Raw genomic sequence first — 18,711 nt, 5'->3', positions numbered from 1 at the left:
GAAAAGTCCACCCACCGCTTTACAGCAGACAGTGTGTATGTGACACGGGTCCCAAGACCTGAGCTCCAGTCCCGGCCCACAGGGTTATCAGCCGCGCAGTCCTCCGCGAACCACCTCGAGGGGGGCGCACGAGACAACCGTGGTCCCCCGGCTGCCGGCCTGCAGGGCACCCGCATTTTCCTCCAACAGCGCACTCAGCACTCACCACACCAAATTCCTTCTTCTTTTTTTTAAAGATTTTATTTATTTGACAGAGACAGAGACCACAAGTAGACAGAGGCAAGCAGAGACAAAGGGGGAAGCAGGCTCCCTGCTGAGCAGAGAGCCTGATGCAGGGCTCGATCCCAGGACCCTGAGATCATGATCTGAGCCTAAGGCAGAGGCTTAATCCACTGAGCCACCCAGGCACCCCTCTATCTACCTGCTGTTCATCTGGCCTTCCATCTACTGCCCGAGGGCCCAAGGGCCCAAAATGTCTACCGAAGGCCTGAGGGCCCACGGCCTGAAGCCAGGGTTTGGATCTTACTCCTTTTCCTCTGTGTCTGGTCGAAATTTGTAATTTGGTTACTCAGTAAACCACAGATAAACTGAAGTAAATTCTCACACTGCTACAGGTGTCGAAAGGATACAGATTCCAAAGTGCCCTGTAAGTTCTCAAGCACAGAGACGGGAGACGGACTAATGTGCTTAGATTCTTAGTGACGTGCGTAAGGAGACACAGTTGGCATTCTAAAGATTTCCACAAGGTCTCAGAGGGTCAAAGCACTTATTTTAAGGGTTCCACACACTTTTTAAACTGAGAGGCTCCAGTGAAGTGAAATTATGCCAAATTGTCAATTGTAAAGTTTCTTGGTCTTGTCCTTCATATAAGGTAAAATATAACCCCGGGGAGTAGGGAATAACCCTCTGGAGGATTAGTCAAAAACTCTGGATTTTAGTACCAGGACTCCTCTAAATTACTGTGCTGCTTCCAATAGATTTCTTACAGTTTCTTTGCTATTTAATTCCTGCAACAGTGAGTAAAGGAGTTGGAAAGATAATAACAAAAGTTAATTAGCATTGAATCCTGTGGTTTCAGATCTATGTCGGCCACAACACACAAACATGACTGTGTACAAAAAAAATAATCCCTAGATTTAATTTAAAGAATGAGTTCAAGCAGGGAAATGATCATCTTACCTGAAGCAACTACCTTAAATTTCTTCAGCAATCGAATGTGGGTTTCTGGCTTAATGGTATATTTCCCCAAATCCGCACAGTGGCAGCTTTCCAGAAGAGAGAAATAATACAGCAACCTTTCGTGATCAAAGCCACCAATCGTGGGGTAAATATACTTGACCATGTGCTTATGAAAGCCTTCTGGATCAGTCTTCAAAGTTTCAAAGAGATGAAGGGCTTGGGCTCGATTTTCAATTTCTACTGTGGACAAGCTGAAATTAGGGATGAAGAAATTATGTTAAGATTTGGTTCTCTTATTAAATGATTTTTTTTTTTAATACCAAACGAGAAAGGTTGCATCTTACAAAGTTCCTTCTTCCTGCAAATCAAGTTCAGTAAAACACCAGGATTCAGGCAGTTTACATAAAGAGAAAGGGATGCTGTTAGATGCCTATTATTAGACCACTTTCATGTTATCTCATGTGGGTCACGGCAACCCTGTGAAGTAGGCATGACGCCACACTCCTTCAGATGGGAGAATCCCCAGTGCACACCAGCCAAGACATGAACCCACACTTGTCCACCTCCACAATGCACTGTTTATGCATATCACAAGAACCATTTAAAATCTGAGCTTCATTACAGAAACGTAAACAACCTTATCATTTCAGAATTTAGGAAATGGTGAGGGAAGAAACAGCTCCAACTTTGAGGCACAGAAGTTTTACCTCCAAGAGCCTTGAATTGCTGTTCCATAGACCCAAATTTGGCAGTGTTCAAACACAATTAAGACAGCAAAGAACAGATATGCGTGCTTTCACTTGAATTAATGAATGCTGTTTGAATAAAACACATATCTTGATCTTCTCATCCTGACTTAGATGTCTTTATGCTGTAATAAAAAATTAAATACATATATACATACATACATACATACATACAAAGGTCACTTCAGTTTAAACTATTGAAAAAAAATTTTAAGGAGTTTGGTTTGGTTGATCAGTTTTTATTTGAGGGGGGGGGGGGAGACTTAATTTCAGTCTTGGCTTCACCCTGGACAGAACATAATGCCTCCAGTCCAGTGTAACCCCAACGGCCCATGCAGAGTAAGTTTCAAGCTCTAATTTTCAGAGTCCTTCAGGCAGCCCTCAGCACTCCCAGAAATGCCCAGTCTCCAGAGCTCTGGTGAACAGGAAATGTGGAGGCAGCCAGCGAGACTGCTGCAGTATCAGTTAGATTACTTACAGTTGAAAAGCAGCTCCTCTGGAATATGGCATCCTATTTATTAGAACTCCCATTTTTAGAAAATGCCAGGACATGTTTTTGGTTTATGGAGATAAAGTTAACACAAATTATGTTTTTAGGTTTTTATAAGTGTGTGATAATACTGGGCATAACAGCAGCAATCCACAAAGTGAAAATATCAAGTCATTTTTTTCAAAAAATGCTCTTTTAACCTGTCACTTCAAGAGAAATCCTCTTCTTCTGCTAAGACACAATTTGAGCATCTACAAAAATATCCCTATCTATAAAAATGTCCCAGCTCTATAAAAACTTCCGTGGCTGCCTCCTCTAGGCATCCTTCTACTCTGGTACTTAAAACATGCTTTAGCTTTTCATTTCCGTGTATGTCTCCCCTACTAGACTACAGATCACTTGATGGCAAAGATGACAGCATATCTTCCTTATCTTTAGTTTCTCAGTTCTGAGCACTCGTGTGGGTAAAAAGGAAACATTCAACATGCGTCTTATAAGTGCCAAGTAGATGGATGGATGAGCAAAAACTTTAAGTGTCCTCTACGGACCAGGCACTGCACTCAGCACTGGGGAGGGCATGAAGGTTCACAACACAGAGCTCTCATGCAGCGGTCTGAAAGTCTAGTGGAGCTGTAATACTTAGAGTTCAACAACAATGCAAAATTATGCTATGGGTAGACAGAGAACACACAATGGTGTTCCCATTAAGAGGAGGATCACTAACACTGTAACTTCAGAGGAGGTGGCTGTCAATGGTAACAAAAGGCTTAATGAAGGAAGTACCTGAGCTTGTCACTATAAAAAGGGATGAAGCGAAATAATACCATAGAGGTACGGAGACAAGAAGGCGTGAGTTCTGTGCAACAAACACAGAGTATAAATGAATGGCTCGTCGGAACGTATTCTGGACACTATCACTGTTCGAAGTATGCGCTGTCATCTCCAAAAGATACTGTGCACACAGTGGTATGTGAAAGTGATCCACAGTATGTATTATGTCTCTGCATCATTTGCAAAATGAAGTCTGAAAAAGTAAATAAGAAACCAGGTAACCCCATTAAGATGGTTCGTACTGACAAAGATTTACAGGCAGAACAGCAGGCCTAATGGAAGGGGGGAGTACAACACGTGCACTTATGCTGCTGATTACTATGCAAGGCAAGCTAAACCTAAGTAATTAGCAACCTACAGATGAGAAACTGCCATCAGAGAGGTGAAGCAGCTCGCCTAAGACCAAGGGACCACGTCTCTTTGGACCCAGTGCGTGTTCTGCTTACCTTGTCACAAAGCAACCATTGACTGACAAAGGTCAAGAGCCTGTCTTACCAACCATCTAAGAACAGGACTTTCTTCTGTAACACAGGCAGGAGTTCTCTCTCCCAGCAGCATTACTCTAAAAGAGTTCTCCTGTCATACTTCATTCCTAACATCCCAATAAAACAGAATACTCAAGACAGTCTCATCTACAATATGGACAGTGACTAAACCATCCAAGTTTGAGTTCACGGAGTTTGGCTTCATTTGGAATATAGTGTCTCTCAATCAGCATTACCTCCCCTCTTGCCCACCCATTTATTCTTCTGTGCCTAAATTCAGTTTGCCCGATGTACAATTTTACCTAATTATCTTGTCAAGACAGACACTCGAATACCTTTACTGACACATGATAAATACCAAAACCTCCCTCTAAAGCAAATTGCAATGTGCTAAGATCTTTTATAGATGCCAGTAATCAATAACCCATTGCAATAGTTTCCATTGAAAAAAGCCGTTATCTTCCCTTTAGAACAAGATATGACATCTCTGCTTCGAAAACAATTTCAAAGACCCCATATTCAGGAGAGTAGGAAGAAATACCATGAAACCACTATGGACTTTTCAATAATCAAATTAATGATTACTCTTAAAAACTGATTAAATGCTTCTTCTGGAGCCAAGTTTAAGCTATAAAGCAGCTTATATAATATAGTGCATATTTAACTTTCAGAGATTAACTACAGGAAGAAATTAGCATTGGTTGCATCCAATGCACAAGGAATAAATTACGAGCACTAATCCCTTGATTAGTGTTCTGTAAGGGCTTCAAGTTGTCAATCACCCAAAAATGTGATTCAAGCACAGTATTTATTGAAAGAACCTATATTTGTATGGGAAAACAAATTTATTTAAACACCTTTTTCTTTACTCAGCCTGAGAGTGACTGGTAACAGCTCCAGCACCTGGAGGAGGAATACGGAGGAGAGGGCGAAAGGAAGGATGGACAGTGGGGCAGGAGGGGCTGGGAAAGTCAGAGAGGAAGGGGTGGGGATAGGGCTGCACAAATCCACGTGTAGCAGCTAACAGGCATTTCTGCCAAAGACGAATCCTACAAGTTTAAAGACATTTGGGTCCAAATTAATCACTACAATCCCTGGTGAACAAGGTGGAAAGAGACAATTCTACCCTCTAAGTTTCCCCCTCCGATCTGAGGGAAACCATCCAAGGTATTGACCACCCAAACACCTCAGAATGAATTCAGTGGAGCCGACCTGATCTGCTGTGCTGCCTGACAGCTGAACATGGCAACGAAAGAAAGATGAGATCAAAATCATCCTGGCGCTCTGCAGCTTCGCCACCATTTTGGCCAAGTGTCTTTGCAAACTGAAAAATGGAATTTAACTTTCCAAGTTCACCTACAGCGTTGATGGCACGACCAATGGTATCTCTGTCTATTTCTTGTCGGACAATTACTTGGTGACATCCTCTGCAGAATATTTTTATTTAAGTTTTTTTGTTTTGTATTGTTTTGTTTTAGAGAGGTAGACAGACAGACAGACAGACAAAGAGAGGGAGAGGGAGAGCTTCTTCAGCAGGCTCCAGGCCCAACTCTGAGCCTGACATGAGGCTCAATCTCACCACGGAGAGCATGACCTGAGCTGAAGCCAAGAGTCAGACGCTGAACCAACAGAGGCAACCCTCTTTGGGGAATGTTTTATATGAACTGAGTACAGTGGGGCAAGCCATGAGGACAGACTTCATCTCCGCTATAGTGACAATCCCAACCCCTCGAGTTCTGACTAGTTTATGCATTCTCATATTATAACCTGGCAAAAAATATTTAAAAACACCATGGCACAGAAAGAGTCATAGGTACCATGTATGGAGCCCTCGGGCAGTAAGTATCAGATCATCTCATGTCTCACAAAGCAGCTGCCTTATAATTAATGTCAATGTCGACTTGAGAAACAATTGTTCAAGAATCAGATGTGCAAAGTTAGGCTAACAGTAGTCACAGGATAGGTTCAGCACATATGATCTGCTTCCAGAAGTGACAATAGTAGCTAATTTTTTTTTTTTTTTGAGGATCTACTACATGCCAGGTGTTTTGTACAAATCTCTTAAACCCACAGCCATCTTGCCAAATGGAATGAGAACACCCCTTCTGAAGATGCGGAAACCTAGGCCTGCATACAGGGATGCCTACCGACGACATGTTAGCAGGAATTCAAAGGCCAATGTTTGAAGACAGACATGCAGGATTCAAAACCTGAGCACTTTCCACAAGATGGAAACAAGCCAGAATGCATTTTCTGCTTACATTTTATGCCAGCATCAGGAGCTTTTGACTCTGTGGGGGAGAAATGGCCTTAACAATCACAACTTGGAAGGGGGGTTACAGATGTCAGGAAGGCATCGCTTCCAATTTGGTAATAGCGGTAATTAGTTCTTCCACTTTGAGGAATGGTAGGTTTCTTCTTATTCACAAGGCAAACTGCAGTCTTAGTCATGATCTCTTCCCCACCTTAGGCCAAAAGAGAGATCAAAACCAAATTTGAACAAACCCAATAAAACCCAGGATCTGAATATCTATATTCAACCCTCCTCCTCTAATATGGATTTTTCCTGGTCCTGAGTTTTTATTGTGTCTTAATTTTCAACATTATGACCTAGTTTTAACAAGCTGAGCTGCCTTAAATCCCCATTCCAGACTAAATATTCTCACACTACTCCAGGCTTACGGGAGGAGAAGGCCAGAATTCAGCATCCTTTACCTTGTGGCTCTCTGGACACATCCCCACTCTCAGCAGGAGCAACCCTGGGACACGGGTCCTGCGTATCTTCTGTTTCAATTCATAAAAAAGGCAAACACCTTACAATGCATTCATCTTCCCACAGCTGTAACTTGCCCTTGATCATCCTTGTACCTGAGACCAAAAGGTACTGTGAAAAACAGCTGTGCACAGATTCCCTGTGACCAGGGGCAAGGAGACAGTACTAAACCAACCGACAGAGCAGATGGTATCATGATCTCCAACACCCAAGCAAAATCCCTTGGGTAATTACCCGGGTGACCAGGAGGTGGCTGGCTAGCAGAATGAACTGAACGTGTAGGGTGCATGGCCTTCAGATCTGTTGTTTAAGTAACAAGGGGAAATGGGGGTGCCTGGGTGGCTCGGTTGGTTGTGCGACGGCCTTTGGCTCAGGTCATGATCCCGGAATCCCAGGATCGAGTCCTTGCTCAGCAGGGAATCTGCTTCTCCCTCTGACCCTTCCCCTTCTCATGCTCCCTCTCTCTCTCAAATAAATACAATATTTAAAAAGAGAGAGAGAACGAGAGAGAGAGAGAGAGAGAGAAGGGGGGGATGGAGGGTGTTACCCAGGATGATCGAGGAGGTCGTTCTTGCCCCTCTCTACTTCTCCTGTGCTCACAGGCACAATATGCTCCAGCCTCAATGGTCTTCTGTAGCTACTGAAAATACCAAGACCTTCCTGGCCCCAGAACCCTCTGCCTAGACTGCTATCTGCTCCTTGTGCATTTCCTTTCTGGTACTTACCATGATTAGCAATTTATGTTTGGGCTATTTTTAAGTGTGTGTGTGTGTGTGTGTGTGTGTGTGTGTGTGTGTGTGTATTGGGGTGGTGGGGGATGGGGTTTGGGGGAGTCTCCCCTATTAGAACAAAGGCTCTAGGAGGGTAATGATGTGTCTTACTCAGCACTTAAACCTAAACTTAGACTAGGAAGACACTATAAACATAGTAATATTTAAGGCATGAACCAGTGTGGTCCTACTCGATCGCCCAGAAGCAGCCTCTCATATTCCAAAAATGATCTTTTGTCCAAAACTGAAAGACACTCACGGAGTCAGCAGCACAGACGAGAACAGTACCGGAGTAATGCCACAATGGTACGGAGCCGCCCAGCTGCAAACCCGCCACAGACTGTCTCTCACCTCTGTACCCTTATAAGGTAAGCACGAGGGTCAGACAACTGAGAAAACAATGACTCAAAAGGACGAGGAGACTTGCTCATGGCTGCACAGCTGTGACCACGGGCAGCAGACCTGGACCCCAAAGTGTGGCCTGGCCCCAGAAGCCACCACACACTGGACGTTAGCAATGTCACACCCACCGGCAGGTGCCGAACAGCCAAGAAGGGAGGCTGGTGGCTCCGGCTGCGGTGAGGGGCGCAGCAGCCCTGAACGAGGCCTGGAGAAGAGGAGACTGGGCGGGCCCGCGGGGCCGGCCGGAGCGGACGCCAGGCACATGGGTCCACTCGAAGCCATCACGGGCGGTCAGCACCCCTGAGAAGGAAAACACCAGAGGAATAATAAGAGGGCAGGGAGACCAGACTTCAAGTGTGGGTGTTCACAACCATTATCTCCTTCATCGGGGAGTGAAATCGCAGCAATAACCGCCACTCGTGAAGCACCGACTGTGAAAGGAACGCAGGTTTGCTACTTTACCGTGAAGTCGTTTAATTTTTATGACACCTTAGAGTTCAGGAAAATGAGTTTTGGAGAATCGAATGATCTCGTGCAGGGACACGCAGCTAGAGTGAGAGGGTGGTCTCTGAGCTAGCTGCCCTGATTCGGAGGGTCACCCTCTGTCGCATCGGGGGCCTCACTCAGCCCCATCGGGGCGCCTTCCCGGACGCGAGCTGAGCCGGGAACACCCCCAAGTTCAAGCAGCAGGAAAGAGCACGGAAAACACAGGGAAATCCACTTGGCAGGGAGAACAGCTTTTTAAAGGGATAGGACAACAGAAGGGACAGAACACAGAATCTTAAGGAAAAGACCGCTATCTTTCTTCTGACTCTGATCCATTACCTTCCCACAGGCACTGACTCAATGAGCGAACGGCGGGCCATTCCTCCTGTATTAACCAGTCTCGTTCCAAACCCCCATGTTACCGAGTCTGATTAAATGGTCAGGCAAACCACATCTTTTAAGTGAATAACGTGAGCACTAAACACCACTTCTGAATCAATATTAGGTGTTTTGTCACTCACAAGTAGTGACGCCAGGAGGTAATGATTTCCTGCTTTTGTGATCGCGGTGCCAGCATAATCACACTGCGATCCGGTGTAATGATGTGCTGTGAACAGTCTTGCACATTCCCAGATTGCCTGATAATTCATAATATATTCAGAGACCAACGGAGCATCCTGCTTATACAGATACGACAGTCTTTTATGTAACATTCAATGAAAGGAAAAAATATTTAATAAAATGTCAAGGTATTTTTTAAATACCAATATGCCAAAGAAACATTTATTTGACCATATTATTGCGGTTCAAAAATGGTGAAGTCATGCACTATTTCTCATAGGTAACACTATCACCCGTGTAGCAATTTCATAAATACTTAGAGCGTAGATGCTAACATTTTAAAGATTTAATAAAAATTAAAAATGCTGAATTATAAGCAATTCTTGGCTGTTCAGCGGGATTTGGCCGCACTCAGTACTCCCTCCCTCTCCTTAAATTCTCCCTTCCCACAGCTTCCCTAGCACAAAGAGGCCCCATCTTTCATCCTCTCTCTCGCCTGCGCTCTCCTGTCCCTTTTGCTGGGAGCCCTTCATGCTCCATTAATTGGGGAAGGTCCTCAAGGTGTGTCTCACGTCTCTCTCCTTTCTCATTCCATATTCTTTCCCAAAGCGCACCCACAACAGAGCCCATTTATCATCTACGTGCATGTAACTCCCAAATTAGTATTTCCAGCTCCTCCTTCTCTTTTGAATTCCAGAGCAGTAAGATCCACTATCTGCAGGATCTTTCCTCTTATGCATTTCAAGGTGTGTAACTTTCCCCAATTCCTTATCTTTTCTTTACACTCCCCTCAAAATGTCTTGTTGGTAACTATGGCTACCTAGCTCACCAAAGGATGTCACCACCCAACAGGCAGACCCAGTAAGATCCTAGAGCAGATCTTGACCCTTCCCCTCTCAGTGAATTCATACCTCCTTGGTCCTCATCAATCAATGCATTTAGTACTAACCATTTCACCTTCTAGATATCTCTGAAAGCTATTCTCCTCTCTCCTTCTAGACTTTCAAACCCTACTCTGAGTTATGTCACAGTCTATTACTCCAATGGCTCCCTAACTGGTTTTTATATGCCTGTACTGGTCTTCCTAAAAATTTTTCTCAACATGGGAGCCCAAGTGATCTTATCAAAATGTAGACCTGATCCTAATACCTCTCTCTCTTTTACAAAATCCTTCAATAGTTTCCTATGACTCAAGTGATAGGCCTGCCATCTTGCCCATGGCCTGGCTTCTGGGCTTCTCCACAGGGCCCTCTTACACTGTGCTCCCGACTCTCTGGACCTCAGCCACGCTGTCCACCTGTCAGGCCCTCACATGCATCATGCTACTTCCCGTCAAAAGGCCTTAGCACGTAACTGTTTTATCTCCCTAGAAAATGGTTTCCTAGGCGCCTGGCTGGCTCATTTGGTTGAATGACTGCCGTCGGCTCGGGTCATGATCCCGGACTTCTAGGATCGAGTCCCGCATCGGGCTCCCAGCTCCTTGGGGAGTCTGCTTCTCCCTCTGACCTTCTCCTCGCTCATGCTCTCTCTCACTCATTCTCTCTCAAATAAATAAATGAAATCTTAAAAAAAAAAAAAAATGGTTTCCTTCTCATTGTAGAGTACACAATTGTGATGCAATATTTAGATCTCAGCTCCAGCATTATTTCTTCAGGAAAGTCTTCCCTAACTTCACCAAATCCCCTGTTTGGGTTCTCCTCTGTAGTACTTGTCACAGTTGTAATTTCACGTTTGTCTATCATTATTCAATGACAGTCTGTCTCCTGCACTAAACTACAGCTTCCAAGACAGCTGGGATGCCTGTTTTGCTCACTCTTAAAACCCAAGTGTCTAACACTGTTCCTCATAGGCAGCAGATTCTCAGTTAAAAAAAAAGAAAAAACAAAACAAAACAAAATAGAAAACCTACCTCTGCATAAATGCATGAATATTAATGTAACTCAGGACTATATTACTGAAAGACAAAAAGTGATAGACTATTGTTGGAATACCGAAATGTGCATAGGAAATGTATAAAGACAGAATGTCCAGATATTGGGCTACTATAGCTCAAAAGGAAACATGACATTGTACTTTACGACTTCAAGATCCTTCTAAAATGGAATCTGAGAAAACGGGAATTAAACACCCATAGGAATCATGTGCTTACCCACTGTCAGTGAACAGGAACTCCAAATGGGTCATAAGAACTTCCCAACGGGAGACACTGTAACGCTGCGCCAGAGAAAGAGCGATGCTGTAGACGTTTTCCTCAAGTGTTCTTCAAGAATGTCCATCAGCCACGGGGAAGGGAGAGAAGAGAAACATATTACCTTAATCAGCCAAGAAAACGTTCATTAGGACTCTCTCCGGCTGCGAGGGGTACAGTCGGCACAGTCCTTAATAAGACGTTTCACAGTAATTCAGGAAAAGTACTTCCAAGGAATTCTAATGCTCCGTTTTCACCGTGGTACACTGCCATTGACGAAGGAACGGTCTAGACCAGTGGTTCTCAGCCGAGGATTCTGCGCCCCTGGGGACATCTGACAGTGTCTGATTATCACGGCAGGAGCGGAGGTGGTGAGGGCTACCAGCTTCTAGTGGGTGGGGGACAGGAGCGCGGCCGATGGCCAAGCCTCCTGCAGTGCCCAGAACGGCTCCCCCAAAGCCGTTATCCAGTCCAAAGTGTACCAAGCGCGAAAATTTTCTGGTCTAGACACCAGGGCCTGTAGTCAAAAAACAGTGCAAAGGAAACACCAGCAGCAGCTACATTCTGAGAAAGCAGAGGTGGGCACTCCACAAACATTTACATTTCCCAGTGCCGGGCACTGTGCTAGCCACTTAGGACAGAAAGTCGAAACACGTGTTTCTTGAGGCACTCACAGCGTAGCCCTAGCGGACGATGTGAGAGGTGAACCAACAATTAAATAAAACAGAGGGGATGCCACCAGCGAGGACTTCGAATCCGGACAGCAGCGATGAGCCAGTGACTGCCAACCCGCGCTCAAGTCTGGAGGACACGCAAGCGGACCAGCAGCGAGGCAGTTCCCAGAGAGGAGGCGGAGGGGAGGTCGGCCAAGGGGACTGCGCCTTATCCTCTAGCAGTGGGGAGCCCATGGAAGGTTTAAACCAGGGGATGTGATACACCTCCAGGTGTATCAGGAATTCTGGGGGCGCCTGGGTGGCTTGGTTCGTTAAGCGAATGCCGTCGGCTCGGGTCATGATCCTGGAGCCCCAGGATCGAATCCCACATCAGGCTCTCTGCTCGGCAGGGAGTCTGCTTCTCCCTCTGACTTCTCCCCTCTTACTCTCTCTCTCTCGAACACATATAAATAAATAAAATCTTTAAAAAAAAAAAAAAAAAGAATAATAATTCTGGGCCAGGGTGCCCACATTAAAGCCATTCTGGAAAGACTATTATGGGGCCCCTCTACCCCCAAGCAGACAAATTATTAGTTGGAGGATTGGTGGACAAAACCACAGGCAGAGAAATGAAATCTCTGTTCTTTTTAAATGATACTGCTAAGATTGCATATACCCTAGCAAAGAAAACCAGGACATTTACTTATATGTTTGATTAGCCAGGAGTCGGGAGACATTTTCTGTAAGCAGCAAGTTAATAAATCTTTCAGGCTTTCTGCCATACATACGGTCTCTGTAGCAAATTCTTATTATTTTTTTATTCTTGTTTTCCCACAACCTTTAAAAATGTAAAAGCCATTCTTTGCTCATGGACTACAAAAAGGAGGCCCAGGGATGGAATAAGTCCGTCATGGCAAGAATTACCAGGACATTGTCAATTTAAAAATTTCTTAAAAGTATTTATTGAGTACACCTCTCCCCACGATAGAATGAGAAATCCTTGAGGATAGCAACCATTAGCCATTCATCCTTTCTGTTAGGGGAGTCCGAGTCATTGCCTGATGACATGAACGTGTTCATCAGGTACACACAGTGTTACCACCTGATAAGGGGGAAAGCAACCAAGCTATGTTGTGCCCTCTTCAAGATTACCCTGACTAAACACTGCCAAGCGATCATGTAAGAGACACAAGCAATGAAGGACATATACACCGCACCTCCAGAATACCGATGCCATGGAAATGGATCACAGTTAGTAAGAAAATGAAGAATGGTCGCCTTGCATACAACTAAAGATAGAGAAGGTAGAACTGCGGAACACGAGGAAGCAGGTGCTTCACAGGTTCTTGTATGTGAGAAGCCAAACTCCCATCTCTGAATCAAAATTGCTAGCTCGGAAATGCCAGGGATGCTCAGACATTTTAAACAAGCCATTCAAATGCTGTTGTATATTTTTCTAAGGAACAAACTCTGTAGAAGATTCTATTACATGTTTGTCAAAAGCAGGTCTTTGTCCTTTAGGACATACTTCATAGCATACACTAGCCGGATATTTAAAAAAGAAAATCAAGAACAATAACCCTAGCAAAATGTAATAGACGATGCTAAGACGTGTCTTACCTTGTAATCTTTATTCTACATAATAATCCTCTTCTAAGAAACCAAGAGTATGGCACCAAGGACTCCCAAATGCCTGAAGGAAAAGCCCACTGGACTTGGCAATGGGAAGCTGAGGCTCACCACTCTGGCCGTGTAACCCTGAAAAACTCTGTAAAGTTGATTCTCAGATTCCTCTTCCAAAAGTGAGGAGGTTGGATTAAATGACCTCCTTGGTCACTTTCCAAGTAGATATTAAATGACTCTAATGAAATATTAATCTCCAGGAGAACAGAGGGGCAAAAAAAAAGTGATTCTGTACTTCTCTTAATTAACTAAATCCTGGGACAGATTGTTCTATCTTTTCTTTGATCGCTCTAGTCCCTGCCTACTCTAAAGAGAATTTGGGGTATCTTCTGGTAGGAAAGAAGCTCGGGCTAATACAAACTCATTACAGAGTGCCAAGTCTACTTTGCCACTTTCTTAAAGATTTAAATGATAATAATGAAAAACAGCAAGTTTCACTTCCATAAGCAGGGCCATCTTTGTTATTTTAAAGTACTGTACCAAGAGGGAAGAAAAACCATTAAATATAGGCACAATTTAACCTTAGTTTCAAAGGCTGGAAGGCTCGACTGAACCGCATGCAGGTGTCTTCCTGGGAACACAATCGGGCAGTATGGGGAGGCCAGGAGGCACCACGAAGATGGGGATGGCTTTGTTACGTGAGAAGCCAAGGTCAACGTCCCAGTGAAGATCCTACCACCCATGTAAACTTGGGCCAAGTACTCAACACTCTGAAGCCTCACGTTCTTCAGCTATAAAATGGGGACGACATTTTATGTCATAGGGTTACCTTGGGGATTGAATAACATTTACGATATAGTTTACAGAGCACCTAACACAACTCCTTGCACATGGCAAGCACTCCACAAACTGTGGTATTAAAGACAAAACAACTCTACTTAGTAACAACCATTGTGGGTGAACACATTTTCCCACTTTTTTCTTTTTTTATTTGTGTTTTCTCCCCCCCCCCCCACCACCCGCTTTCTCTACCTTCTGACAGGTAAGTAATTCTCATTTGATCTAAACTAAAAAATGGAGACCAGTATTAAAACCAAGGGGCATTCCATACCCACAAAGAAAAATGAGAGACAGAGAGGGAGGTCGGGAAAGGGGAAAGGGAGGGGGAGAGAATCTCAAGCGGACTCCCTGCTGAGTGTGGAGCCTAAAGCGGGGCTCGATCTTGTGACCCTGAGATCATGACCTGAGCCGAAATCGAGTCAGATGCTTAACCGACTAAGCCACCCAGGAGCCCCTTTCACATTTTAAATCCATCCCTTCATGAGACAAAGGTGTTGCTTACTCTGCTAAACCAAGGATAGTTTCCCTTTTGTACTGGTCGTCTGCAGTAAACCGCTGCACATCCACCCCCTTCCGAAGGCCCTGAAGGACCTGAGCCTGAGTGAAATCCAGGAGACGTTCGTTGTAGTAGTGCAACTGCTTGGTCAGCGACACCAGGTCCTCCGGCCAGGCTTCATGTCCATATTGGGTCACATGCCTGGTGACCATCTTGATTAGCTCTTTGGGATCAGCCTGTAACAAAAAGAGTGACAACAAAAACAGAGCAAAGTAAGAGACCATGTCTACTGGGCTGTATTCAGCTCGTCCCCTGTTGTTTCATCAAGGCTCACAACCACCCTGAGCAATCAGTGGCAGACGTGGTACACTTTCAGACCACGAAGTCAAGACACAGAATTGAGTCTGGAAGGAGGTTTCTGGGCTCCTGCTCTATTGTTCCTTAAAAATCTCCAACTAGTTAAAAAATAATGTCCACTTGCTTTTTTCAACTACCATCATCCTACATTAGACTGATCATTTATAATTCACCCTGGAAGTAATTTTTGTCATCATGCCCCTGGATAGAGTTTCTTTGGACCATCTAAGTATTCTCGATAACAAAATAGCAGTTCCAATACCACCACTATAAATGCCTAGAGAACTAAGTAGAAGAGTGTTTTCTGCAGGGGTAAGTAAGGAAAAAACCCACCCCTACTCCTAAAATCATAAAATCTTCTAGTTATATAAGGGAGCACCCAACCAATTTTTACTCAGCTCAGTTTGGGGCTCACTGGGATACTGTTCTATAATTCTTAATAGCTTCTCTAACAACAATAAAATTATTCAAATAGAACAAAATCCAGAATCTAACAGTTGACAGGAAAGAAAAATAAGTGATCAATTGGCCACATTTATTTACATTAAAGTTGGTCTGGGCATCAATGAAGCAACAGCAGCTCAACCATGAAAAATTTGGGGATATTTAACAGGGAGCCTGATACTTGAACAACAGTATCTCCATCACTCCCAACTCCTGGGAAGACATGGTTTATATTTTAATATAAGCGAATAAGGAAAAAACTCCAGGATCTACCTTTGGTTCTCAGAAACACATCTAATTATAGTAAGCTGTCAGCATTTCTAATGTGTGAGCCATTATTCTGAGCTATACAAGGAGATTTGTCAATGTCGAGTCTATATTACCAAACCCAGCCTGACATTTCTCTCTTGATCCTATTAGGGAACAGTCTGGGAGAGCCGATAAAAACCAATTAAAGAAATCTTCTTGGGTTCCAGGAGGTGGAATTGAGGAAAAAGTCCATGTTTTTTCCCTATTGCAATGCATACACTCAGTTCTATTGCAAAAACCACAGGCTAAGGATATCTCAAGTCAAAAGACTTGGGATTGAAAACCACCTCTCCAAAGTAAGGTACGAGACCATCCTTCATTTGTTCCAATATTTCTTGTGCACCTATTTTGTGCCAAGTGATGCATTAAGAAGATGTGACTCTTTCCTCCAGGAATGCAGTCTACCAGGAGACACAATCAAGCAGTTGTAAAATGGTGTGACACAAATGAGCACGGGATGCCATGGGAATACAGACAAGCTGGTTTTGGCCAGCTGGGTGTGGGTCTCTGGGGCACCTTCTTGGAAGAGTTAATGCCCAGATTAACTACTCAGGTATCAGCAGTTAAAAACGCCAGCAAAAACCAATGAGACCAATTCCAGGAAAGGGTACAACAGGTGCTAAGGCCTACATAGCTAAGACCTGAAAGAAAGAAGGCATGAAAGAAGCAAATCTACCCGCCATTAGAAGAGATGTGGAAATCCGCCGCATACAGATGGTACTTCTCACCACAGCTTCAGGCCTCAGCATCCAGGGCCATCTCTACAGCTGACATTCATCCCCACCGCCTTTCTGCTTACTGACTGAACCCTTGGACAGCACCGAAGTCACACACCAAGGGCTCAGCCAGACCAGAAGTGATGTGGTATAGGGCCACCGCTCCAGGGCCGGTCAGCCGGTCTACACCTGCTCTGCCCCCCAGGTGGGTACCACTGTTGCCTGTTTGCTCACACCTCATCTGGTTAGCACGGGTCTGCCTAGAGGTAGAGAGAGCGAGAGCACAAATGCAATGAGCAGGGTTTCAGGCTGGCAGGAGAGCTCTTCTACAGCCGTGCTTTCACAGAGCACGCTGCGGCCCGGTTCTGCACTCCAGCTGCTAACCCGCATTCACCACAAGAAGGACAGTTTTCTCCCATAGTCACTCCGACCCTGTTCTTTCAGACCGAAGCCCTCAGTCTGCAGTTGCCTCAAGCACTGGGAAGGAGAGGCCAGACCCAGGCAGCCTATCTCTCGGAGGGACTCCGAGCCCCTCTCTACCAGGCTGTTGCTTTCCACTCCCGTTCATGAAGCTCACCGCCTCCATGTCTCAAGGCTTTCCCACAGGTTTCCTTGATATTCAGGTTTTACCTTTTGTTTTCTGGCATCTTAGGGATTTGGTACCTGTTTGAGGAGAGTGACCTACACACTCTTCACTTGACCTCAATTGTGTAACGCCTTCTCACTTCTATTCTCTTTGTATTCTGATACAATTTATGGAAAAATCCCAAGACCTGGTAGAGGGCAGAGCTCCAAAATGGTAGCACAAACCAACACTGAGCATAATCACTAACATTTGTGTGGGCTTTTCTTTATCCCACAGAAAGTTTCCAGTCTCCATATACAACCTTCGTCTTCATGTCTTTGCCAATGAAGAAAATGACACGGCCTAGTGAAATCAGCATGGACCCACAGAAGGCCCTAGCTAGATGATCTCGTGCTGTCTTAACAACTACATACTCAGTTGTGTCATCTACAAAATGGCAGTAAAACGCAGCCTGCACGGTTGTGTGAAACCCAAGAGACAATATATATAAAACACACAAACCCAGGCCTGGCATGAAGCAGGTATTCTGAAAATGAATGGGACTGTGGGATTTACTCAAACCCGCTCACTTTAATTGTACCTCCACTACACAATTTGTTTTACATTGCTTTTTCTCAGAAATATTAAATTCCAGCTTATTGAATTATGGCAAAGACCATGTATACTTCCTGAGCTTGTCCTTTCCAGAGCGCAGTAGATTCTCTCGCACAAATCAAGTATGAGGTAAGAGGGAAGCGTGGGGACAGCAGTAGTGGCTTTCAGGTCAGTGGTACTGCACGCTCCAGGTCCCTCACTCAGTAGGGATGCAGTCTGGGGCCATTATTTCCTACCTGTTTCCTCACCCATAGGAGTCCATAAGCACAGCCTCCTCATGCTTTGTTATGGGGCACAAGTAAAACAAAGTATTTTAAAGTACTCTTGTCTCCCTCATTCTAAGAAAGCAAATTGGACCTAGAGCTTACACTCAAGGAATTAAAAAGCAGAGACAGACAAACACATACACAGAACCCACAGAAGGCTTCTGATTAGAAGCACCATTACAGGGTCTCAGACCCAGAGTGATGGGAACTCCACAGAGGGAGCCAAGGGAGGGATCCTTTCTCATGGCTCTCCAGGGGCTCAGTTTCTTTGGATGTAAAACAAAGGAACATCACCAGATGATCCCCCTTTTAAGGCTAAAATGCTATAAATGTATAGGAATTCAATCATGAAAATAAAATAAATCCTTGGAAATTCCTCCAGGTGTGGAATTTTTCTCATGTATCCCACCACTAAATCTTCAGAACAGATCTTCACTCCAAGTACAACCACAGACTAATGATTAAAACAAATATATTCCGACACAGCTTAAACAACTTCAATGTCTTTTCCTTAACTAAGTTGAAATTACGCAGCCCCTCTGCACTTTTTATTTCAGATTCTTTATACATCAAACACATTCACTATACTAAGAACTATTTAAGAATAAATACCTAATACTTGAGTCTTCAGTGTGGAGACAGGCGTAGTACCAAACATACATGTAGTGAATCTCATCTAATACTAACAGTTCTGTGGGACCAGATTCTACTAGTATCATACGTTTTAGAGACGCAAAAGGAGACACTAGACTGAGGCCACTGGGTTAAGTAGCAGGGTGGCCTGTGACTCCCAAGCACAATGCCTCCCCCCAAAACCACCATTTTCTACTTGGTCAACAAGGAAGGCATAGCTCTTGAGATTATAAATATCCTTTAAAATTTTTTTTCTTTTATTTGAGAAAGAAAGTGTGTGTGA

General features: G+C 44.3%; 1 protein-coding gene across 1 annotated transcript in view; it reads right to left on the bottom strand.

The window, feature by feature from the left end:
• The window catches only part of NBAS (NBAS subunit of NRZ tethering complex), a 317,470-nt gene that overhangs the window by 84,582 nt on the left and 214,177 nt on the right, over positions 1-18,711 (bottom strand). The window contains exons 41-43 of the mRNA XM_059132606.1: positions 14,530-14,759; positions 10,873-10,983; positions 1,180-1,430 (exon numbers count right to left, since the gene is read on the bottom strand). Of these exons, the coding sequence (XP_058988589.1) occupies positions 1,180-1,430; positions 10,873-10,983; positions 14,530-14,759 (592 nt within the window). The remainder of the gene's footprint in view (positions 1-1,179; positions 1,431-10,872; positions 10,984-14,529; positions 14,760-18,711) is intronic.

This window comes from Mustela lutreola, chromosome 9 (assembly GCF_030435805.1).
Source record: "Mustela lutreola isolate mMusLut2 chromosome 9, mMusLut2.pri, whole genome shotgun sequence".
Taxonomy (NCBI): domain Eukaryota; kingdom Metazoa; phylum Chordata; class Mammalia; order Carnivora; family Mustelidae; genus Mustela; species Mustela lutreola.
The sequence above is the reverse complement of the archived record's forward strand: the minus strand, read 5'-3'. Positions and strand labels throughout refer to the sequence as shown.